General features: G+C 38.2%; 2 protein-coding genes across 3 annotated transcripts; one reads left to right on the top strand and one right to left on the bottom strand.

Moving 5' to 3' along the window:
- The first annotated feature begins 837 nt into the window (after positions 1 to 837).
- Positions 838 to 4865, top strand: LOC109001646 (peptidyl-tRNA hydrolase, mitochondrial). 2 transcript variants are annotated; one of them, XM_018979003.2, is made up of 10 exons: positions 839 to 1088; positions 2025 to 2221; positions 2338 to 2422; positions 2529 to 2596; positions 2981 to 3031; positions 3123 to 3196; positions 3306 to 3364; positions 3527 to 3603; positions 4417 to 4557; positions 4771 to 4865. In XM_018979003.2, the coding sequence occupies exons 2-9, from the start codon at positions 2114 to 2116 to the stop codon at positions 4546 to 4548; spliced, it is 654 nt and encodes a 217-aa protein (XP_018834548.1). In that variant the 5' UTR covers positions 839 to 1088; positions 2025 to 2113; the 3' UTR covers positions 4549 to 4557; positions 4771 to 4865. The 2 variants fall into 2 exon arrangements, with proteins under 2 accessions (XP_018834549.1, XP_018834548.1); XM_018979004.2 differs by lacking the exons at positions 3306 to 3364; positions 4771 to 4865 and having other exon boundaries at positions 838 to 1088; positions 4417 to 4714.
- A 9626-nt stretch (positions 4866 to 14491) lies between these two features.
- On the bottom strand, positions 14492 to 16266 carry LOC109001649. Its single transcript, XM_018979009.2, has 2 exons — positions 15282 to 16266; positions 14492 to 15152 (listed from the first exon to the last, which is right to left on the bottom strand). The coding sequence occupies exons 1-2, from the start codon at positions 15835 to 15837 to the stop codon at positions 15115 to 15117; spliced, it is 594 nt and encodes a 197-aa protein (XP_018834554.1). The 5' UTR covers positions 15838 to 16266; the 3' UTR covers positions 14492 to 15114.
- Positions 16267 to 25853: the final 9587 nt, after the last annotated feature.

Here is a 25853-nt window from a genome sequence, read left to right as displayed (position 1 = left end):
CTAGGGGTGATAAACGGTCCGATCGGACCGAATGGATCGACCGGACTGACCGTTTCGGTCCGGACCGGACCGGACCGGACCAGGCTGGTCCATATTTTAGAGGACCGAAAACATTCGGTCAGGTCCACGGTCCACGATTTTTTTGGACTGGACCGGACCGGACCGGACCGAATGAAAAATAAAAATAAAAATATTTTATATATAAATTTTATATATAATAATTGTACAATTAACAATATAAATTTTTAAATATATTATTAATACTTGTTAATATTCTATAAATTAACAATATTTTATATATATCTTCATCTAACCTATCACTATTAATAATATAAAATTTTAAATATGCTATTAACACTTGTTAATATTCTATGAATTAATAAATATATAATATCAATTAGTTAATTATATAGTAATTATATAAATTAATAATATAATTTTCATCTAATTTATTATCATTGACCATATAAAATATTTTTTTATTGAGTTTGTTACATAATCCATATTAATAAGTCACTTAATTTAATTTAGTATTTTAAATAAATTTTTTATTAATTATTTAAAAAATTAAAAAAAAAAAGGCCGGTCTGGTCTGGTCCCTTTGGGTGTTCGGTCCGGTCCGGTCCGAAAAAATGATGGACCGAAAATTTTCGATCCATTGCCGGACCGGACCGAACCGGACCGGACCGGACCGTTTGCAGCCCTACTTGAAACGGTGTATTGTGGTTAACTCCATTTGATAAAACGGTGCGCTCATCCTCAGCAAAACGGTGCGTCTCCAATCGGTCTTCCATCCTCTTCAAACGGTGCGTTCCTTCATGACTCCACTCTAAACGGTGCGTTCCCAGTTGAGTTAACACTTCAGTTTCTTCTGTTGGCTTCAACTTCATCACTTCGTCTCTCAGCCACGAACCCTAGCCTCCATGCCGTGCTTATCTCCTTCTCCTACAGTGAGGCCATGACAGATGCCACCTCCACACCGTCGCAGCTCGAGCCTCGTGTTGATCAATCAGACCTGTCGCAGCTCGTGTTCCTCCGCCGCAGGTCGACGTCCACCTCCACACTCCACCGCCCACTCCACGCCGCAGGTATAAGCCCACTCCACGCTTGGGTTTCTTGGGTTTCTCAACATGAAGCTTCGATCATTTCTTAATTTTCTGTTTGGTTGCTGATAAAATATAGGGTGTTAACGAATTTATGTCTAATAATCTTCTGAACCTACTTATATAAAAAAAAATTCTTCTGAATCTAATTGTTTGGGTCTTCGGTACAAGCAGATAATCCCTGTCTGTATAGGTTTTAGGCATGTTTACCTTAGAAAATATATAGCTTGAACCTGTTGATTTTGGGTTTTGATACACGAGGAAGAAAAAAACTTACTTGTTAGCAGTTCAACGGGCATCTTGATCTCATATGAATGAAATTCTGTTGTGTTTGTGGGCATTGTCTTTTAGATGTGTAAATATGGTAAAGTTAAAATTACCTGAAGTCACGATATAGTGGAATGACAAACATAAATACCCGGACCTTTAAAATTAATTAAAGAGAAAAAATGTCACGAGTGGAGTTTTTGAAAGAGGTGCCTATCCTGCATTTTATATGCATTTCCTCTATTTGTATATAAAAATATACAGTTAACCACTCTGTGTAGATCATTATACAGCGAACAGACAAGACCCTATATGTTTGGAGTAAAGTAGCTGATTTTCCTTTCATATTTATGATCTCTTTAGTGTATTTTGAACGAGTAATGCTAGGTACAAGCTTCAAATAGACAAGCTTCGTACAAGTCCGTTGTAAAAAAGTGGGTCATACTAATAAAGAATAGTTTTTTACACTTTTATTTTGGTGGGACCACTTTTTTACAAGGACTTGTAAGGGGCTTGTACAAATCATTTCTCATTTTGATATTATCGTTGCTAGTGATTTCTAATTTTTATGTGAACCTTTATTATACATCATTATGTGCACTTAAGGTTCTCTTTCTGAAACTTTCTTATTTCTTATGGAATAAATCATTGCAGATGATTGAAACTTGATAAAGAAGGTGATCTTCTTCCATTTTGAGTTATGGTTTTGTTCCCCTATTAGGCATTGGAGGACATGAATCAAGATGCTTAACAGGTTAAGCAGGCATTGCTTCTGCACTGCTACTCCTCGCCCATGGCTCTTTGTAGGCTTGGGAAATCCTGGGGATAAGTACAAAGGAACCAGACACAATGTACTACACAAAATTTCAAGTCCCAAACTTCAGCTTCTTTAGATGCTATATAACTTCATAATTCTTATAATTTTTTTTTAAACTTTATAATACATTCTAAACATGGTTTAAACCAGGTTGGGTTCGAGCTAATTGATGCATTTGCTGAATCAGAAGGGATCTCTATGAACGCAGTTCATTGCAAAGCTATCTTTGGGCAAGGCATGCTCACTTTTTGTTCAGCTTACCCTCTTTGTATATGCTCTACATTTTTTTACCTAAATTATTTGTTTATCTTGGTCAAATGCATGGATGCAATCTCTGTCAGGTTTTGTTGATGAAGTCCCTGTTTTTATTGCGAAGCCTCAAACTTACATGAATCTTAGTGGGGAATCTGTAAGTGACTGAGCTATATATTTTCAGTGTCTAACAAAATTTCATTGCTTGTACTTGTCAACGTGAAGTTTTTCATCTTGTCACTGGTTGCTTGCTCCAGCTAATATATCCGTATTAAATCAAGTCATTTAAATAACATATGATTTATTTCTTATAAGTGGAGCGATTACTCCATAGACTTTGTATGTCACCAATGACAATAAGTGCAACTTCTTCTGAGCTGTTCTGTTCACTATATCATGCAGACCTATCTAGTAAGACATAAGTCCTATATTAATCCTTTTTCTTAAACTTTTTAATGGTATTGTGTTGGTGATATTTTCACTTGGGATACAGGTTTTATGCCATGACTCTAATGTTTAATGTTTCTCTGATTAACTGCAGACTGGACCACTTGCAGCTTATTATAAGCTACCTCTTAATCGTGTTCTTGTGGTAATTTTTCTCTTGCATGACCTTTAAAGCTTTTGCTCATATGATAACATTGATGCTACGGTTCCTTACCTTTTATGTTCCATGGATGCAGTTTCATGATGACTTGAACTTGCCCTGTGGGGTGCTTCGACTTCACCACAAAGGAGGTCATGGAAGCCACAATGGGTATGTTTCAAAAAGAACTAGTGTTGTTTAAGCATCTTTCATTCCTTGTTCATAAGTTTTGGTCTTGTTTTTCCAAAATAATCAGTTTTCTTTTTATAAATTAAACTAGGTTAAAGAGTGTGATCGATCATTTTCGAGGGAATAGAGAATTTCCCCGGTTAAGAATTGGTTAGTTTTGATTTCCCAAATTTAATATAAATGTGGCTCCTTACCTTTCTAATGTTCTTTTTTTAAATCCGTTTTAGTGTCTTTTGTAATGCAAAAAAATGTGTCTCCTTACCTATAAAAAATGTCCTTTTGTAATGCAAAATACATTGATAATCTTGTTAGGTATTGGGAAGCCTCCTGGACAAATGGATCCCAAAGCATTCTTGCTCCAAAAGTTCAATGCAACAGCCCAAGAACGAGTGAGTTGTGGTTACGTGCTCTTGAATATGTTAGACTACAGTGTAATAAACCTGTACGTTCAACACAACCTGAACCTTATTAGGATTCCGAAACCAGTCCATAGTAATACTCGAAAACACTTTGGAGCTTTTGTCAAAGCTATTTGATGTGAATTTGGTTCTTTGTTACATCTAATGCATATGAATTTCACCAAAATTGGGATTCCAAATGGATTACGGATTCTCCTTTCAGATTCTGAATGATATTAATTCAAGTTGTTAGTTTCTTTTCAAAGATATTCATTTGTTTTACAACATCAGGCCATGCATGGAACTTCAGTGCTTGCTTTGTCATCTGACTTAGGCGTTTGGATAGCAAGATACTTTCATTTCATCTCATTTCATCTCAATATCCAAACACCACAAACACAAACATAACTATTTTTCAATTTCAAATTTTCAATTTTTTCATCTAATCATTTTACCTAATCATCACAACTTTTCCAAACTTTCAAACAAAACACAAAAAACAATTCAATTTTTTCAAATTCCAAAACAAAAATAATATTATAACAATATTTTATCTTTATAATATTTTTATTCAACTTTTTCTCTCAATTCTCAAAACCCCATAAACATAACTCGAACTATTTTACTATTATTCAAAAAATATTTCACTATTATTCACAGATCATCACATCTCATTTCACTATCCCAACTAGGCCTCAAGTGTTCTACGTTTGACGGGGCTTTGGTTGTTTTCTTGATTGAGTAGTCAAAAGGGCATTTTTGTTTTCACTTGTAGTAATGTGCTTTTGCCTTTTTTTTTTCAAGATTGATGCCGCTTTGGAAGAGGGGGTTGGCGTATTGAAGCTCCTTTTATCCAAAGGATTGACAGAGAGTGCACGATGCTTTAACAGGGAGCAAAAGTACAAGCATATAAGATTGCAGACTATGCCGACATGAGCAGCTTAGGTATAGTTCATTCAGTATTTATTTTAGATTGCTGTACATGATGTCAAGGAGCCTTCATGGAGTGTGTATAGCAAACACATGTTGAAATACTAATGTCTTCTTCATGAATTATGGTTGTGGGTTCAATCGTTAAGAGCTTTTATTATTATTGTTACTATTATTATTGGCTTGCTTGGTCTGGGACTTTGAAACAGTGGTTGATAATGATGACAGGTGAGGAGAGTTACTGACTGAATGCAGCAAATGCTGATTTTCTTTTCTGCTAGAAGCAGACCCAATATAACTTCTCGAGTCTTCCAATTTTTAAATCGATTTCTTTTCTTAAAATTTGTAATACATACACGGTAATTTTACAAGTCTTACAACTTTGTGTGAAATGTAAGGTAGTTTTGTAGTATATATTGTTTCCTTTATCGTTAGATCTATTTCATAATAAAAATAATTTTATAATTTAATATATATATATGAAATCATATTAATTTATAAATTTATTCGTTTATATATATATATAATTTGGATCAATCATTTCAAAGGAGTTAAAATCAAAGTTTTAAATTTCGTACCGTACCGGCCGGTACGGTCGAAATTTTTCGTTTCGGCCGTCCGGCCAGTACAGGTACTATATGTGTTCCGTACCGGCCAAAATACCGGCCGTACCGGACTGTACCAGCCGTTTCGGCTTAAATTTCGGCCTGTACCGGCCTATATTTCGGCCTGTGTATTTTTTTTTTTCGTTTTTTCAAATTACAAATTTATTTTTTAACCCCTAATTCAGACTAGACTATTTATAATTTATATATATATGTATTTATATATAATTTATTTATATATAAACTATTATTTTGAAATATAATTTATATATATATTTATATATATAATTTATTTATATATCGACTATCCCAAAACGTTATCCCGAAATGCTATCTCGAAACGGTACCGATATTGAAATATTTCGTTTCAGTGTCTTGACCGGTACGTCGTCCGGTACAGTATTCAAAACATTGGCTAAAATGGCTAAAGGGTCCATATATGATCTATCTTTGGTCCGTCCAAGCTGTTTCTATAGGCCGTCTCTGCCTTTAGAGGCACTGCCAACGCGCACATGCACTCGAATAAGCCAAACTATCTTTCATGACTTTACCAAATTGCGCGATACAAATTTTGATTTATTTCTATTATATCATATTATTCACTCACTGCCAAATATTATTAACATGTACTGATCTACACGTTAGGAACAACTGTCCTATTTTTTTTTTTCTATTTAAGTAGTGATAAGTGTTGAGAAGAGTTGTGAATAATAATAAAAAAATAATGAAAAAGTAATAAATAATAGTAAAAAGTAGGCCTACAACCCGATAAAAAAAAAAAGATTTGGACCCAGCCCGAACCGACCCGAAACCAGAAAGACATGAACCCGACCCAGCCCGAATAAGTTGGGTCTGGTCGGTCTTTAAATATAAAACTTTATTGAAACCCATGTCTCTCTCTTATTTGATATACATTTTTCTTCCTCATCTTTTGCCCCCAAATCTCATTTCCTTCCTCATCCTTCATTCTTCTCTCAAAAGTGAAAATTACCCACATTAGAACTTTGTCGTTTAACCAGCTGCAGGAGGAGGAGGATGATGTTGCCTTGGAGCAAACCCTTTTGGTGGTCCAGAAGGTGGCCATCTACAAGATCTAATCAGGTTGCCTTTGGATCGTTTCTTGCAAGGCTCGTTGCGAGAGCTCCGTCGAGAGCGTCATCAACTCGTCACGCTACTTCATCCTCAAGATCGAGGAAGGTCAGGGCAATCACTCCTTCGTGGGGCTCGGCTCGCAACAAGGCTTCGACTTCAACATGGAGCTCTCCGACCACAACAAGTACAAGGGTGGGGAGGCCACAGACGATACCCACATCGATATCCATTCTGCTGTTAATCATAGATTGAAGGTGTAAAGGTATAATTTCTGTTGAATATAAATAGAGAAATTGTTGTTACAAAATTGTTGTTAAAGGTGTAAAGGTATAATCATAGATTGAAGGTGTTACTTCTGGATTATGTACTTCCGTTAAAATTCAACTTTTACTGATGTCGTTTAGTCTTGACGGATTGCATTGTTTAAAATCTAGTGTTAAATTTTGACTCGATGAATCTATCTTTGTTCGGGTTGGGCAACTCGGATATCTTGGACAGATCGGGTTCTAGTCCTTTGTGTACAAACTTAGTAAAAAGTAGATAAAAATAATAATCAAATAATAAATAATAGTGAAATATTTTAAAAATATCCTTAATATCCAAACCTAGGTAGATGTAAGATCCTTACTCGGAAAGAAAGGAGCGCACACAAAAATATTTGACGGATGAAGAAAAGTTCAAATAGTCAACAATACTTTATTAATTAACGTCAAATCATGGTACATTTAAGAATTTATGGGCATAAATTAGCTTAGGCACGTTTGAGCAATTATATAAGATAAAAATTTTATAAATAATAATGAAATAGTTTATGAATTATAGTGAAATAATTTAAATTAAGATGTTTTATTAGATTTTGAAAAATGAGAAAGAATTGAATAAAAATATTATAAAGTTAAAAAATTGTTTGAATATAAATTTTTAATATAATTTTTGTTTTAAAATTTGAAAAAATTGTATTATTTTTTGTATTTTATTTGGTAGTTTGAAAAAGTTATAATAATTAGATGAAAAAGTTGAAGATGAAAATGTTTTATATTTGAGTGATATTTGAAAATAAAATATGAGAAGTTTTGAAATGTGATGAGAACTCACTAACTTTTCAAACAAGTTTGAACTTTGTTCTATTAATTGATCAAAGAGTTACACTGTTTAATTTATTAACAATTATACATAAATAGAGATAATTCCTGTCTATTTTTAATGCCCGAATAGAAATTAATCTTTTAGACATGATTGATTAATATTATAAGAATTTATTATCTTTTTACCTATAAAATAATTGAAAAACTTATTTATTACCTTTTCTTATAGAAATGAAGTTCTTTATTATTAATTTTGTTATTTTCAACCACACTTGTTCATGTAGCATATTTTGGCCGGTTGTCCGTTCAAACAATTGATATGTGAAACTATTTAAAATATATTATGTCAACATGTGTGACTACATGAAATGATTTAAGATTAAGAGTAGTATTGGTCTTTCTCATATTATTATAATAAAACAATAATATTATTTTCATATGAGAGTGCTGTAGGCATTGCTAGAAATTGCATCTATCAATCGTTTTTAAAATAATTGATATGGAATGCTTCTAGGTCAACATTGAGTTTGTAAAAATGAAACTTATAAATATTGTTTTTAAAGAAAGAAAGAAAAATACGTACGCGATATGTTGACCCTCTTCAAAGACGTGATGATATAAATGTTTTTCACTAGTCCCGTTTGGAACTTATATTGAATTGAAATCAACTTATTTCAGTCTAATTTTAAGCTGAGTCTAACATTCAAATACCTAACTCTCAAATTATTAAATTCATCTCAATTCAAAATCTCTTTACACGTGGGACTCATAACCTTTTTCAATTTAACATCTCCTTACACGTGGAATCCATAACATTTTTCAACTTCTCATAAATATATCTAAACTCATTTTAACATCCAAATATATCTAAACTCATCTTAAGTAGGCTCCACAAAACTCACTCTACCATCTCAACTCAACTCATTTCAACATTCAAATGAATCCTAAGAGTTTGTGACACTTCTTCACCATTGCAGTCACACAAGGTTGTATTCATTTTTATGGAACGAGAGAGGGAGAGACCCAAACCAAATCATATAAAAAAAGCATAACAAATTAACAAACTAGATAATTTCCATACTTCCAAATAGATCGCACACACCACGTCATCATAGAAAAGCTAACCCAATTGGGATCTGAGGAATCCATCATCTTAGTCAGCATTAACAAAATGAGTTAGTTCTAGAATATTTGCGATGACAATGACACCCATGTTGTAGCAAAGTGGGCCTTAGGGGGTCATGGATGCCCAAGGAGGACGAGCTTCTAGCCAATTACATCAATAAGGAAGGTGAGGGATAATGGCGGACCTTCCCCAAGCGTGCCGGCCTCGTCATAGGAAAAAGCCGTTTTTGTGGGGGAAAAAAAAAAAAATTGATGTGAGGAAGATTTGGATGTAAGAAACCATTTTTTACTATAGTCGTGTTTTTGTTCTGGCGAGCGAGAGAATCACCACTAAAAACACATTTTTCGATGAAAATATGTTGTCACAAATAATATCGCCAGCAAAAGCCTTGACTAAACATGTTTTGGGTCTTTTATGGTGACATTTCCATGCCGCTAAATGTGTTGTTATAGTTGTGGTAAGAAATTATTGCAGCTAAGGGTCATTATATAAAACCTAAGCGAATTCCCCATGTTTCTTCTCCCCTGAGTCCGATACTCCCTCTACATTCTCCTTGAGTTTTCTGTTGCCCTTCTCAAGTCTTGCCTATTGCCGTGCTGTCTACCTCGCCCAGGAGGTGAGTCTCTCAATCCTTCGTTTGTCTCTTTCTCTATCTTTGTCTGCATCTCTCTCTCTCTCTCTCTCTCTCTCTCTCTCTCTCTCCCACTCTCGATTTCACCTTAATTCTCTCTCTCCAGTCATAACCCTTAATCTCTCTCTTAGTTCCATTGCCGTATGTGGGGGATCTCGACCTGAGCAAGGACGAGTGGCAACTGCTTGATGTGTTTGGCCAAGTGGCTCAGGTCATGTCCATCCAAGTTTGCAAGGATCATATTCGGAGGTTCTGTTGAATGGTTTTGTGTTCTTGAATGGTTCTATTGAATGGTTTTGTGTTCTTGAATGATTTGGAGGTCCTGTCCATTAGGGTTTTATATTAATGAATGGCTCTGTGTTCTTCAAAAATTTTCCCTCCCTTTTTAGGTATATTTATTGTAGGTATGCCATCTGAGCATGTGCTATGGCCTTGATCACTGTTTGTTTCTATCACTATTTGTTCTGAGCATGTGCTCAAGCATTTTTCACCCTTTTTGTTCAATTACTTTTATCTTTTAAATTTCAAGGACAATGTGTTTGTTGATGCTATGATTAATGGCTAAGGTTTTCCTTGGACTGGCAGGACATGGGAGAAGAGTTTAACCAATAGGTTAAGAGAAAAACTTGGTAAAATATTTCTTACCTTGCCTCATACATAATGATTGAGTATGTGACTCTCTCCTCTTCCTCTGATTAAATTTAATTGGCTAATCTATTGGTATGGATGTCACTGGAATTAGGAACCGGTGGAGAACTGGTCGGCTGGTTAATTCTCGGTTTGTACTAGGTTCAAACTGTCGAACCGGCCGATATAACATATTTAGGTAAAACGATACCGTTTCACTTGAGTGATTTGAACGATGTCGTTTTACATGTAATGTATATAAAAAAGCATAAGTGAAACGACTCCGTTTGGTTTAATACACCAAACGACATTGTTTAGATCTAGGGTTTAATAACCCCTCCCCTCCCTCTTCTTCATCCTGATCCTCTTTCTTTCTTCTCTCTCCTCTTTCACCCCGCAGCGCAGCGCAACCCTCCCCTCCCCTCCTTCACGCTGTGCGACATGTCCCTCATCTCTCCAAGATCTCTCATTCCCGGCCTATCCCTCACCTTTCTGAGCTCTCTCATCTCTCATCTCTGAAATGTCTCACCGAGCTCTCTATCGTTCATGGTTGATGGTTCAAAAAGCTGTAGTGATATAGATTGCTGCAAAAAGCTGTTTATTTGTTGTGCCTACTCTGTTGTGGCAAGAGTTTTCGCCTCCACTAGATGAACTATCTTTACCCCTCCGTCAAGCACGATAAGATTGCCCTAGACAAAGCTCTCATTCTTTGCTCTCTTCGCCTCCTCGACAACCAGTATTTTTTTTTTAACATTAGAAACTTGAACTTACCCAAAAAAATTATTGGAAACTACAGTTTTGGGGTCTGTCATTTTTGCAACATATAAATCTAGTTGATCATTGATCGCTTCAGTTATCTAAGGTTTCACTGTGCTCCTCTCTACCACTTTCAACAGTTAGGGATAGGGTTCATGTAAGTTTTCTATGGTAAAAACGCTCCCCCTTTCATGATCAGATTCTATTATGTGTATCTGAATACGTGTTTTCATATTTAAACTCGAAAACCTAACACGGTTTTTTTCTCTCTCTCAATCTTCTGGTAATTAACTAGGTTTGCAAACTATCTACAATCTCTTTTTTTTCTCTTCATTTCTTTTTAGCTCTTACATTAATAATATACATATCTCAAAAATCATAATCATCGTCATCACCACCACACAATATTCTCTGATCTCATGGATAGGTACTAGACTCAAATATATGTATATATATATATATATGTATATGTAAGTGTAAAACTAGCTTTCTTTTGCATATGAATTGTACTATTTTTTTTTTTTGGACAATCAATTAGATGGTCTTTGATTGCTAGCAAGGAGACCACTCACCTCAGCAAGAAGTTAATCAACCAGGGCATAGATCCAAGAACCCACAAGCCTCTAAACGCCGTCGAGTACTCCTCCCCCGCCACCAATGCCAAAGCTTCTTTCTCAAAGACCAATCGCCTAATTCCGAACCCTAATTGGCTAACCCTCATCCTGCTTCACCTATTGTTACAAAAGATCACACTCCCAATATATAGCACAGACGTGAGCGGAGTCCCCATCAAAGAACTATGTTGGCATTTTTTTGCTCCGTTTGAACTTTGGCTTGCATTTTGCTTTGTTTGGCTTGCAATTTTGCTTTGTTTGGCTTGTATTTTTCTCTGTCTTGGTTGTTGATGGTCTGGACAGTAAGTTTGGCTTGCATTTTGCTCTGTTTGGCTTGCATTTTATTTTGTTCAACTTGCTCTGTCCGAAACTGAATTTGATAATTTGATTTTCATATCTTGATTATTGGCTAATGGAAATTTGAAAACAGAAAGTTGAACGACCATGCTCTTTGACCATCAAGATTTTAGATGTACGAAAGTTCTCGCACCTCAATTTGGCTCAACTTTTTCTTTGACTTTATGTTTTGGAATTCCTAATTCTGCACTCAAAAGTCGAGATTTTGATGAATTGGGTTGAATTAGGCACTAATGAGCTGCTGTTATACATTACATTTGTGATGAACATGATAACACAATAAAATACTGATTATAGTTATACTAAGATTGCTTCCATTATTACTATACTTTTTTCTGAATAAGTGGTGTCAACTTAGATGTATTATTTTTTTTAACAGTTGGATAGAGAACTTAAAAGTATTATTGTGTTTTTCAGGTATGTATGTTTTTAAGACTTGTATTGATGTTATATTTTTGGAATATATTTTTTCTATATATAGAATTGTTTATATATATAATTTATTCATATAATGATTATCCTGAAATGGTATATCGAAATATATCGATACTGTAATATTTCGTTCAAGTACCGCAATTAGAACGGAATTCAAAACTTTGGTTAAAACTTACCGGATTCGACTTAAGCCCCGTTGGTTTAAACACTATTCTCGAGCCATGCCTCTCACGTTTATGCGACACGTTCACATACATAGTGGTAGTTGATCTCAATGTGTTTGCTTCGAGCATGAAAACTGGGTTAACAATCATGTAAAGTGCACTAAGGTTATCACAAAATAATAAAGGTGGTGCATGTAGCTTGATGCCGAGTCACGAAGAAGAAAAGAGATCCATGTAAATTTAGCAGTAGTTTGGGACATAGCTCTATACTTAGCTTCAGTTCTTGAGCAAGAGACATTATGCTGCCTTTTTGTGACCAAGAGATGTAGTTTCTGCTGAGAAAGACATAATAACTTGTCGTGGAGCGTCGGGTGAGAGAGCAACTAGCCCAATCTGCATCAAAAAAGGCATAAAGATCAAGTGTAGAGTTGGAGCTGAAATGAAGTCCAAAATTAACCATACCTTTCACATATCTAAGAATAGGTTTAACCATTTTAAAATGAGCTTCAGTAGAAGAGTGCATAAATTGAGACACAAAATTAACACTATATGCCATGTTAGGGCAAGTAAGGGTAAGATATTGAAGAGCACTGACAAGACTGCGATAATGGGCTGGGTTAGAAAAAAGAGTTGTGGATTTAAGACTGTTGGTCTTAGCCATCATGGAAGTGCCCATGGGCTTGCAGTCACTCATTTGGGCACTGTCTAAAATGTCATGGGCATATTTAGCTTGGGTTAGGGAAAGGCCGTCAGGAGTGTGAGTAATCTGAATTCCTAAAAAGTAATGAATGAGACCCAAGTCTTTCATGGCAAATTGACTGCTAAAGGTTGAGATAAACTCAGAAAGGAAATCAATGGAGGAGCTAGTAAGTAGAATATCATCAGTATACAAGAGTAATATAAGAAATCCATGAGAGGAATGGTAAATAAATAAATAGGAATTGACAGTGCTGCAATTAAAACCATAAGTAAGTAAGAAGCTACTAAATTTATCAAACCTTGTGCGTGGGGCCTGCTTTAAGCCATACAAAGCTTTGTTTAATTTACAAATATGAGAGGAATTAGTGGAGTGGATAAAACCTGGAGGTTGCTCCATGTAGACAGGTTTATGGAGATCATCATGGAGAAATGCATTTTTGACGTCCAGTTGACGAATGTCCCAATGGTTGAGCAGAGCAATACTAATAACAGTTCGGATAGTATTTGATTGAATCACTGGGGAAAAGGTTTCATGATAGTTAACACCAGCTATTTGGTGAAAGCCTTTTGCTACTAAACTAGCTTTCAGTCAATTAAGTGTGCCATCTGCATTGAGTTTTGTTTTAAAACTCCATTTGCAACCAATAACATCCATGGAGGAATCACGTTTCACAAGAGTCCAGATATTGTTAGCATATAAGTCTTTCAATTCGTCAAGCATAGCATGGGTCCACCCGGGGTGATTGAGGGCAGAGCGTATGGTTTTGGGCTCCTTGGGTATGATGCTGAGATAATGAAGATTTGCATATTTAGGATTAGGTTTTTGAATATCAGCACGTGATCGAGTAATCATTGTGTGTTGAGGAGGTAGAGGTGGCATTGGTGTAGATGAAGTACATGGAGGAGAAGGAGAGTTATCGGATGTGACTGATGTAGGGATGTGGAGTTGCAGTTCAGGAGCGGAAGAGAGAATGGCTGATGGTAAGGGAATATGTAAGTCTGAGAGAGAGGATGGAGTAGTGGGGGGGTGAGGCAGGGAGTGTAATCCAGATGTCAAATATAGATAAAGTTGGGTCAGAAGGTGGTGGAAGGTGAAGGTTCCCAGGATGTTTATAAGGAAAATTAAGTTCATAAAAAACAACATGACGAGAAATGTAAGTGCGACTTGTAGAAGGGTGATAACATTTGTACCCATGATGGCGATCATTGTAGCCTAGAAAGACACATTATAGAGTTTTGGGATCAAATTTATTTTGCTTAGTGTCCCAAGTGTATGGATAACATTTGGAGCAAAAAACACGCAAGGATTGATAATCAGGGAAAGTGTCATACAAAATTGAGAAAGGTGATTGTAAATCCAAAGTAGAGGAGGGAAGACGATTTATTAAAATGATAGTAGTGGCAAAAGCTTCAACCCCAAAACGTTTTGGAACACCACTATGCAAAAGCATTGTCATACTAAGTTCTTGAATAATGCGATGACGACGTTCCACTGTGCCATTTTGTTCAGGGGTATGGGGGTAGGAAAACTGATGAATAGTACATTGTTGTTGTAAATGTGAGGTCAACTGAGTATTAGCAAATTCTTCAACCCCAACAGTTTGAAATTTTTTTTATTTTTTTATTGAAGTGGTGTTCGACATATTTTTCAAAAAGTAAAAGGTCGGAAAAAAATCATATTTTTTTCGAAGCAATATGAACCACATAAATTTAGAAAAAAAATTAATCAAGCAGGCATAGTAAGAAAATTTACCAATAGAAACAACAGGGGCAGGACCCCATAAATCACAATAAACTTTACAAAAAATAGTATGAGTTAAACTAGTAGAGGATAAAAAGGAAATTTGCTTAGTTTGCCTAACTGACAACTTTCACAAATAGACATTGTTTTATTGGTGCTAGAAATTTGAAAAAGTCTTTTGGATTTAAGGACGTGGATAGCAGAGGCCTGAGGATGTCCCAAACGCTGATGCTACACATTTTCAGAAACAGTCCGAAAGTAAGTTGAGAAGTGTGCTTTGTAAGGAGCAGATAAAGAGTAGAGGTTACCATTTCGTCGCCCACTCATGATGACGTGGTTGGTCTCCCGTTCCTTTACAACAAAATGACTACCATAAAATTCACAGTTATAGGGATAATCATTGGTAAGTTGTCCAACAGATAAAAGATTTTTTGCTAGTGTTGGTGCTAAAAGAACATCACGTAATTTAATTCGAGTGGAACCATTATTTATGTAAGTATCACTGATATGCGTAATAGCATGTGAACTACTGTCGCCAATAATGACAGCATCAGTACCAAAATATCGACGTAAATTTTCAAGCATACCTGAGTTACCTGTCATATGGGCAGATGTTCCAGTGTCTGCAATCCATTAATTTTCAGGAGACAAATGATCTAATGTCATAGCAGCCAGTGCCTGAGGGATATTGTCAGGTTGGAATGAGTGATTAAATATGTTCTAGTATTTAAGGGCCATATGACCCATTTTCCACAGATTTGACACGTGGGTGGTGGGTCACACGCTTTGTTGGGCCGTTCACTTAACTCATGTGTTGAAGAGGGTCATGTGAAGTGGCCCGTGAATATGTAGAAGGCCCGTGAGAAGAGCCACTTTCATACGAAGGATCTCTTTCACGTCTTGTGTAACTGGTAGGGTGAAACCCTTGCCCCCGTGAGGTGAAGCTCCTTGGCTGCGCACGGCCATCACCACGGCCACCACCACAATGGTCATTGAAGATCGACGTCCCTGTCTGCTGACCATAGAAAGCAAAAGTAGGATTAATTTCATGGAGTGTTGTGAGGATCTCATACCCTTGAAGTAATGGGATGATTTCGGTGTATGAAGGCATGGGAGGCTTTAGCATTGTGGTGGTGAATGGTTCGTATTGAGCTCCAAGGCCGTTCAAGAGTGAGAACACCTTCATCTTGTCTGCAACTGGCCGTCCGATTGAAGCCAAATTATCACACAAATTTTTGAAGATGCGGAGATGTTCTGCAAGTGGTGTGGTTGAGTCCTTTTTGAGGTATGTGTTGCTGGGTAAGATGAAATTCACGTTCTTGTGAATCATGTGCATATGCAGATTTGAGTGCCATCCATACATGATGAGCGGAGTCCATCCTGACGACAAGGCTCAGCGAGGGTGCCGATTATCCACCCTCTGAGTAGGCGGTCTGATTTGCACCATTGAAGGTACTCCAAATTTTTTTTTCTGATTTTGCCGAGTCTGATGCTCCATCAATGGAGATAAATCTCTTATATATATATATATATATATATATATATATATATATATATATATATCATGTCTATCTATCTAATTACATGTATTTGTGGGTTTTGTTCTATGATTACTTCACATCCTATATTGGTGGGTTTGGTTCGAGCTAGCTACATGATCTCATGGAAGCATGATTAGCCTAGCTAGCTAGATTGTCATCTTTAAAGGATCCTTAATTAATAATATCTGTAACGAACATATGCATACACATATGATGATCTATAGATGAGTTCTTCACGATAAGATCAATTTTTTTTTTTTTTTAATTTTATAAACGGAGCAAATTCTTTCATTAAAAGATCATTTATAATGTGCATGGATAATGCATATAATTGACTTCTCAAAGTGGCAAATTTATTCCGTAGATATTGTGATCAGCTCATCTCATATCCATAAATCTATATATTTAACAATTATCAAATACCGACTTCACCTAAACAAATTACCCTGTTTTATGACTAGTAATTGGACTCAATGATTAACAAATGATAATAATAGATATAGAATTATTAGTTGATCAATAAGTTTTCCCATGCATTGTGCAATAGATCATTGCAAAACACACTCACGCACACGCATTGTTGATGCCTTTATCGTGACGCAGTGGCCAATATATAGTTAATCACATGATCCTTGTTTCGCAATTTGATGGTGGTTGTGGTGTTCACCCATTCTTTAATAAATAAATAAAATGTAGAAAAAAGTGAGGCACGGATCTTATGTAGTTTGACATTGTGGCCTACGTCAAAGGAACTTTGGGGAGAAGTTTCATTATAAAATCAATAAAATACAAGCTCTTAAGCTCTCTTTCTACTATGTTACAGTCGATGAAGGGAGAAAAGAAGTTGAGGAAAAAGAAACTGTTGAGGAATAATTTCACATTACCTGTAGACAAGGTCTTGGACATGTTTATAAGGAATGATCAATCATCTCTTGTAGAACCGATTTTATGAGATGAGTTAGGCCCATGAATTTCTTCATGGCATCAGAGTTTGTCACAGGATGAATGGGGTCCACACTACTAACCCCCGTGACAAGGATTAGGAAATATACTAGTTTGTACGTGAGGGAAGGTGTTGAAGAATAATCTCACATTGCCTGTGGACAAGATTTTGGGTATGTTTATAAGGAATAAATAATCATCCCTTGTAGAATCGATTTTATGAGATGAGTTATGATCCTAAATTTTTTAAAAAACTAGAGAGAAAGTCAAGAAGAAGTCCCCTTTGCCCCTATTGCTCCTACCAACCTTTTGTTTAACTTCTACATTTTTTTCTTCTTTGAGCTTTGTGCTTGTCTCGTTCAAACAAATCTCTTTATAAGTTTAATTATTTGTGGGCCCACTATCAGATTTTACCCTAACAATTTAACTATTTATCCCGACAGTTTAACTGTTGGGGACAAAACCTATAATGGGTCCCACATTCATTAAAAGAAGAGTCAAAGAAGTGTTGATTGGACATGGCACAAGGCTCGATAAGAAAAGTGTGAAAGTTGACAGAGGAGAAAATACAAGGAAATAGATAAACACATAATATATACTTTTCACAACACTTCAACTATATTTTAAAATGAGGAGTATTTTTGTAAAATATTTCAAAAAAGTAACATCACTTTACAAAAATAAATTTATTTTAAAACATGATTGTGAAATGTATTGTGAAAAATGTTGTGTGAGTATCATTACTCAAAATATAAAGGAAGGGCTACAGCAGAGAAAGGAGAGAGACTTTGACTTCCAGATTTAGCTTCTTTATCACCTTGAACTTCATTTTCCTTCCTACATTCTCCCTGTAATTGAGAGTGTTGATGCGGGAAAAATCACACCATATGCCAGAAGAAGAGAAAGTCATTCTCAACCCACTGGTCGACTTGGGCCTTAATTGATGTTGTTTGGAGCCCTTGACAGTGTTTCGGTGCGGCTGTAGGATGTCAATGTGTACGTCCATGGCGGTAAATAGCAAACAATTGCAGAGAAAATAGGAGAAAGTGACATACAGATTTACGTGGTTCGGCATGTTGCTTCCTTCCGTAGGTGTTTGGGGAGGAAAAATCAATTATAATATATTTGTTTACAATCTCTCATAGTCTCTCATTTCTCACTGTACAAAGAAAGCTGAAGATATTTTTGTTGGAGAAGATGTCTCTCTCGAGAGGTTGAAGAAGACGAGAGCCCGGTTGGTCATTTGGTCCCTTACTTTTATCTCACCCCTCTTGCGCGTGTCTACCTGCCATGATGTGACCGGTCCTTTTGCGTGTCTGTCAGTAGAGGCGAGGTCTGACCCTTGGAGTGTTTGAGCATCCCTTCCTTTTCCAACTTCCTTCTAACACCCTCCTCTTACACCTCCTGCACTTATGGTCACTTCTTGTCTCCTACTCAATTCCTTTCCATTTTGTCCTCTAGTGTGGCTTGGTGGGCTGGCTCTAGCCTTCAATAGGCTGTGTATTTTATCCTCCATTGATGCCCGTGATTCTTAAGAGCAACTTGTTCCAACAAAGACATTGAGAATCATTATGATAAAATATGCAACAAAGGTTGTCAATAAGAAAACAAATTTTAGAAACGGGTTCTTCATTCTCCATTCTGCTTGTTTTAAGCGATAAATGCCTACAGGGATGAATTTAGGTGGGAGGTGTGTACGGCTACCTACGGTGCGAGCGTAGATGTGGTGGGAGGTATACTAGACCGCCTGTGATGCGAGCGTGGAGCTCGGATATGGATGAATGTGTACTCGACCGTGTATGATGCGAGCATGGAGCTCGGATGTGGTGGGAGGTGTTCTTGACCACATGTGATGCGAGTGCGGACCTCATATGTTTCTCGTTACTGAGAAGTGTACGTTCGTTCTATGTTTTTCTTTTTAATTTACTTTTAGTGTTGGAGTTTGTGTGAAGTAACCCATGCAAAGTGGGTAAAGGGCTCGTTGACCCTCTGGATCCACCTTAGGCAGTTGTCAATCCCATTGGCTCGTTCCTGAAGGTAACCCGCACAAAGCGGTTGTGGAGCTCGGAGGCCTGTTAACTCCGAAGGCTCGTTCCCAAAGTTGGCAACAGTTATGGCTCGAGTGCGACACTCAGCTTGATGGCACAAAGGTCATCAAGTCTAAGAAATTATGGCGGACTGGTCGTGTGGGTTGTAGCACACGAAGATCGGTGAGTCAAGGGATTTATGTCCGACTGGCTATCGATGGGGCAGAGCTCGGAAGGCCCTAGCCCTAGCCAATGCATTGTGGCAAGTCCAGAGACTCGACTTGTAGCACGAAGGTCGGCAAGTCAATGTGACTTATGTTTGACTGGTTGTCAATGGGGAAGAGCTCAAAAGACTCTGGCCCTAGCTAATGCATCGTGGCGAGTCCAAAGACTCGACTTGCAGCACCAAGGTTGGCAAGTCAAGGACTTATGTCTGACTGGATGTCGATGGGCAGAGCTTGGAAAGCCTTGGCCCTAGCCAATGTATTGTGGCGAGTCCAGAGACTTGGCTTTTTTGGTGCGAGGGTCGAGAAATCTAGGGACTTGTGTTCGACCATTGTATCGCGGTGAGTCTAGGGATTCGGCTTTGTTGGCGTGAAGGTCAAAAAGTCTAGGGATTTGTGTTCGACCTTTGTGTCACGGCAAGTCTAAGGACTCAGCCTCGCTGGTGCGAGGCTTTTGTCTATGCTAGAAAAAATCAACTCAATTAGTGTAAATGACCTAAATCACAAAGTGGGTGGCAAACTTGAATAGCTCTGCCGGAGCGCGGCAAAGGTTGGAGATGTGCCACTGTTGAAGCCTGCGGGTTGTCATTTTTCAGTGATGAAGAAGATTTGGGTGCTTGCTATACTAGGCAACTTGTTCGGAGAGTAAATGTCGTTGTAGTCAATTATTACTTGACTAAAATAGGTCCAGCAGACTTGGGCGAGCAAGTTGGTGGAGCACATTGCATGGGCCATGCAACATGCGTTGGGGGTAGGGTTGTTCATTGTTCTGCACTACGTGTACCGTGCATGTCTCATGCATGGTACACATTCCACATGCGTGACACATGCTTAAAATAATGGTTGTTAGTTGTCAGGAAGTTGCCCGTCGAGTGAGGTAACCATGCCCGCATGTGCATTAGTGCCAAACAATTTGTCCTGATGGAGTTATATTGGGACGTCTAGGTCGAGCCCGTGCCGGGCTACGTGGCTGACGTTCAACATCACATGAAGTAGTTTTATCAGTAGAAATAAATTCACACAAATTTTGAGAGAGACGAACTGTGGAGTTTTTAGTCGTTGTAGTCAATTTTTGCTTGATTGAAAATTGTCTGCAGCTAGTTGCAATTTCATCGCCTTCTTCTTCTTCTCCTCTCTCTCTCTCTCTTGAAACCCATGCAGTGCGATATAACTTCGGCCATGTGGGTGACTGTGCAATGTGTGGCCCGATGAGTCTCGTGTAGCCGAGGTACTGCACCTGATTAGATGGGTCCCGTGCATTTAAGGAATTGCCTCGAGCAGGTGAGTCTAGCATGGATGAGTCCCGAGCAGAGGAGATCCCGTGTAGTTGAGGTATTGCACCTAATCAGATGGGTCTTGTGTTGGTTGAGTCCCAAGCTAGTACAACCCAGTCCAGTTGAGTCCCAAGCAGAGGATAGCCACGTGTGGCTGAGTCCTGAGTAGAGGAGAGCTTAGTGCAGGTTGAGATGTTGCCCGCCTTGGGTGGTCGAGGAGAGCCTTGAGCAGAGGAAGGCCTCCTGCGGTTGAGTCCCAAGCAGAGGAGATCATGTGTAGTTGAGCTACTGCACTTGATTAGATGGGTCCTGTGTAGGTTGAGTCCCGAGCTAGTACAGCCTCGTGCGATTGAGGTGGTTGCCCACCATGGGGTGGCCGATGAGGACCTTGAGTTAGGGGTGGGCAGCAGGGCCCCGCCTCCGCATGGGTGAGCGGGGTACCCTGCATGGACCACCCCATGCGGGGGCGGGGGGCAGGGGGAGGGTTGACCCCAGCGAAGCCCGTCCCCTCCCATTTTTAATATAAAAAATTATAATTTTTAATATTTATATAAATATATTGTATATAGATATATACAATTCATTAAAAACTTGAATTCAACTTCAAGTTAATCAGTAAGTCTTATACTACTTAAGTATGATTATTATATTACTTTGACCTCCTATATAATGGTTGATTTAGGAGGTCAAGACAATCCAAAATACAACTCTAATGAGTTTAATATTTTTTTTAAACGTATAAATTTCAATTTATATTTGAAATTATATTATAATTTGGGTCTACAAAAAAAATTTTAGACTAAAAAAAATTTTTAGACATTGGGTTAAGCGGGGGGCAGGGCGGGATGCGGTTTCAACCCTACCCCTCGGTAACGGGGTGGGGTATGAAACTCCTGCCCCCCGCTCTGCACCATGCGGGTAGCACCCCTACCATGAGCAGATTAGGGCCATGAACCTTTCTGGTGCATGTTGTCGCACCGTGCTTAGTCCCCGGTGGTGGGGATGAGCTGGTACAAGACATAAACTATTGGCAGACCACGTGGTGGACGCCGGCAGGTTCGCTAGACCCATGGTTGCTCTTTGTGAGCCTAAGTCTCTTGCTTCCCTGAGAAGGGCACATCACCGGGCTCAGTTCATTCCCCGTTCACGGGAGGTGGCCGACTGGGAACAAAAACTCAGCGGCCCAACTACGGTCATGACAGACAATGCTGACGACCTCCATGGTGGCTGGGAGTTTTCTCCGGTGGGTCCACGGTGTGTGCCCGTGGTGGGTCTCGGGTGCATTGCCATGCATGGCACTGTGGGCCGGTACGTGCATGGTTCCGTGCACTCCCTTTGTGCATGGTACTGTGCACTTAAGTATACAGTATCGTGGAGTGCGCAGTGTATTGTGCTAATGGCTTGGGAAATCTATGTGCCTGGGTAGAGTGCCTCTTATGTGAATAGTGCTTGTCATGTACCCCTTCTTTGCATAGTGCATCTGAAGTGTACAGAGTACAATGGCGAGGAGCTTGGGCTCTTGCCTGGGCGAGAAAAAGCTCACTCACCCATTTTTTTGTAGCAGTATTTTTCATAAATATAAAAGTTGAAAAATTAAGGATACTTATCTGGGAGAATGTTGTCTGCTTGTCTTGTAATTATTCAACATGTCGAAAAATCATCCTTTTCCCACCTCCGATGAAGAGAGGAAATCAGATCCCACAGATAGCGCCACTGTTGATGCAAAAAAAATCGCACAACAGGCAAGAAGGAGAGAACGAGTCATTCCCAGCCCACTGGTCGACTTGGGCCTTGATTGGTGTTGTTTGAAGCCCTCGGCAATGTTCCAGTGCGGCTGTACTGTGTCGCTCGCATCTCACGCTGTCGAGTCCACCTCTCGCCATGTTTGAGCTTCGCGCTCGAATCATACACTGTCGAGTATACCTCCCACCACATCCGAGCCCCCCGCTGCATCTCACACGATCGAGTCCACATCCTGCCATGTCCGAGTTCTATGCTCGCATCATACGTGGTCGAGTATACCCCCCGCCACATCTGAGCTCCACACTCGCGTCTCAAGCAGTCAGGTCCACCTCCAGCCATGTCTGACCTCTAGCCACGTCTGAGCTCTACACTCGCATCATACGCAGTCGAGTATACCTCCCGCCACATCTGCGCTTGCATCATAGGCAATCGCACGCACCTCCCACCTAAATTCACTCTCGTAGGCATTTATCGCTTAACACAAGCAGAATGGAGAACAAATAACCCATTTATGCAATTGGTTTTCTTACTGACGACCTTTATTGCATATTTTTAACTTAAGGATTCTCAAGGTCTTTGTTGGAACGAGTTGCCCTTAAGAATCGCTGGCATCTGTGGAGGATTAAATACATGGCCTGTTGAAGGCTAGACCCAGCCCACCAAACCACATTAGTGGACAAAATGAAAAGGAAGGGATTAGGAGACAAGAAGTGACCATAGGTGTAGGAGGTGTAAGAGGAGGGTATCAGAAGAAAGTTGGAAAATGAAGGGATGCTCAGATACGCCAAGGGTTAGACCTCACCTCCACTGACAGACGCTCAAAGGAACAAGTCACATCATGGCAGGCATGCACGTGCAATGGGGGTGAGATAAAAGCAAGGGACCAGATGACCAACCAGGCTCTTTTCTTCTTCAACCTCTCAAGGGAGACATATTCTCCAGCAAGAAGATCTCCAGCTTTATTTGTACAGTGAGAAATGAGAGGCCATGAGATATTGTAAACAAATATATTATATTAGATTTTCACTGCACTTGTTTTACATTGACCTCTATAGACGTACGCATTGATACCGTACAACCATACCAGAACACTGCCGGGAGCTCCAAACAACATCGATTAAGGCCCAACTCGACTAGTGGGTCGGGAATGACTATTTCTCTCATTCCAACCTGTTGTACGATTTTTCCTGCATCATTAGAGAGTCTGGGAGCTTGAGAGATTGACGTCCTAAACTTCATTTATTCTGAATTTCACACCCAAACTTGTGTATGTGGACCTTAATATCGAACAACATTTGCATTTTGGAAGTTATTATCCTAGATAGATGCTACCTAGGGGGTTTTCTAGGGCATTTTGTTTGATGCGCTAGCTTGCACTATATATAGGTTACCTAGCTATTAGCTATATATATACATATATATGCAAAAAAGTAAATGGCAAGATGATTGGAGTCCAAAGGGACCAGATGATTGGAGTAATGTGCAAGTAAGTAAGTAAATAAAAAATATTCAAAATACTCAAAAATTATCAATTAAAACATTTGTGGTTGTTCTTCATATTAGATGAACAACATTAATACATGAAAAATATTTAAGAATTACAATGAGAGAACAAAACAGCAAGAGAAGAGAATGACTCTTAGGTTCTGAAACTCCTAATAGTTCTCGTAATAAGATCTTGCCTTTCAATAAAGTGAAGCCCTCCTTATGTAGGTAAAAACCAGCTTACTCGTACAATACGTCTTGAGATGAAGCCCTCTTTTTTTTATTATTCATTTGTCTAGAGAAAAACCATTGAAAGTAAAAAGCAGCGAGAATATCTGACTTTACAATAGCTGAAATTACGGAACCAGCAACAGGAATCATGGCAAAGTCAGAGATTCCCGCTACTTTACCCTAGCTTTTAGTAGCTTTTCTTTGGACAAATGAATAGTAAAAAAGTCAAAATTATTGGTTATTACTATTCATCGCAAGAATTATTATACAATATATTAAGCCACTTTTTGCCTATATAAGGAAAGCTTGACTTTGTTGAAAGGCAGAACTTTATTAAGAAAACTCTTAGGAGCTTCAGAACCTAAGAGTCATTCTCTTCTCCCGCTTTCTTATTTTCCCCTTGTAATTCTTAAATTTTTTCATGTATTGTTGTTCATCAAATATGAAGAACAACCAACTGTTTCAATTGATAATTTGTGAGTATTTTGAGTAGTTATTTATTTATTTACTTGCACATTACTCCTATCATCTTATCACTTACTTTCTTGCAATATTTTACATCTTTTTGTTACTTTACCTTATGTTGATAATATTAATGTTTCCATATATATACTAGTTGACGGTGCAATGTGCAAGGCACGTTTTCCTAGTTGTGGAAAAAATTCTAGAAATAACATCTATAAACAGTAATAAAATGTGGTTAAAAATAAGATAATGTAGAGTAGCATAAAAACTTGGTATAAAAATCTGAAATTTGTTTCTTGTCCAAAGCGTTTAGTGGTTCTTACATCAATATATGTCGTAGCCTATAAAAAAATAAAAAAATAAAATCTATTTTCTATTTGCATATACTTGTGTGTGTGACTATCAGTGTCCCTACTCGGACATGACATACATATACTTGTGTGTGTGAAAGAATAAGGTATTTTGATTGCAACAGGAAACTAATTTAAAGATTTTTAGATTAATTTGGTAAACAATTAATATTGCATTAACAAATTAATGAGATTGATTAAGACTGAGAAAGCCATATTTCCCGTTCATATATACATTGAGTATTTTATTAACTAATTTGAAACAAGCCATCTTGTGCACTAGCTAGGGAGAGAAAAAGTGCGTGCTTACTATTTGCAGTAGCAGTAGTAGACTAGTAGTACCAGACCCAAGTAGTAGTTGTGCGATCGAGAGTAGTCATAGTAGTAGGACAGCCTTCCTGCATTTGAATCATCGATATGGAAACCACATTCCATGCCACATGTTGGGGAAATCAACACAACGAAAGGAATAAAAGCGAAAATAAAAGAGTACGCTCAAGCACTCGGTGACACCAAGAATTTAACGTGGTTCGGAAACTGCCTACATCCACAGAAAAGAGCTTCACCAATAAATAATGGAACACAAGAAAATATTACAGAGGAGGAGGATCACATTCCACTCAACTCAACTCTCTTCTTTTCTTTCAGAGCTCTCTCGGCTCTCTCTTTTCTTTTCTTTTCTTCTTAGGTGTGTCTGAAGCTCTTGCATGGAGCTTCAATTTATAGGCGCCTCGCCTCACGTATGAATGCATTTATTTGCATTCAATAGGTTGTTGAGCGCTAGGCGCTGAGGCTGAGCAGCAAGCAGTCATTGTTGACTACTTGCTTTGGGTAGGGATTTCAACAATTCTCCCCCTCCATGCCCATTTACCTAAATGTTATCCATCCCAGCTATGTCTTTGCATAGCTCAAGCTTCTCACTTGTAACCACCTTTGTCAGCATGTCTGCTGGATTATCTTTCGTATGGATCTTCATAAGCTTCAACAGCCGTTGTTCCATCGCTTCGCGTATCCAATGATAGCAGATGTCAATATGCTTGGTGCGGGAATGATACATTGAATTCTTGCTCAAGTCTAGAGCACTTTGACTATCACAA

The sequence above is a fragment of the Juglans regia genome, chromosome 14 (assembly GCF_001411555.2).
Source record: "Juglans regia cultivar Chandler chromosome 14, Walnut 2.0, whole genome shotgun sequence".
NCBI classification, from domain to species: domain Eukaryota; kingdom Viridiplantae; phylum Streptophyta; class Magnoliopsida; order Fagales; family Juglandaceae; genus Juglans; species Juglans regia.
This window is presented reverse-complemented; position numbering and strand designations above follow the sequence as displayed.

Coding starts and splice junctions, on each gene's coding strand:
- LOC109001646 (XM_018979003.2), top strand. CDS start 2,114: ATGCTTAACAGGTTAAGCAGGCATTGCTTCTGCACTGCTACTCCTCGC. Junction 2,423..2,528: donor CAAAGCTATCTTTGGGCAAG/GCATGCTCACTT, acceptor AATCTCTGTCAG/GTTTTGTTGATGAAGTCCCT. Junction 3,197..3,305: donor GGTCATGGAAGCCACAATGG/GTATGTTTCAAA, acceptor AAATTAAACTAG/GTTAAAGAGTGTGATCGATC.
- LOC109001649 (XM_018979009.2), bottom strand. CDS start 15,837: ATGTATGGATGGCACTCAAATCTGCATATGCACATGATTCACAAGAAC. Junction 15,153..15,281: donor TGACCCTCTTCAACACATGA/GTTAAGTGAACG, acceptor AATATCCCTCAG/GCACTGGCTGCTATGACATT.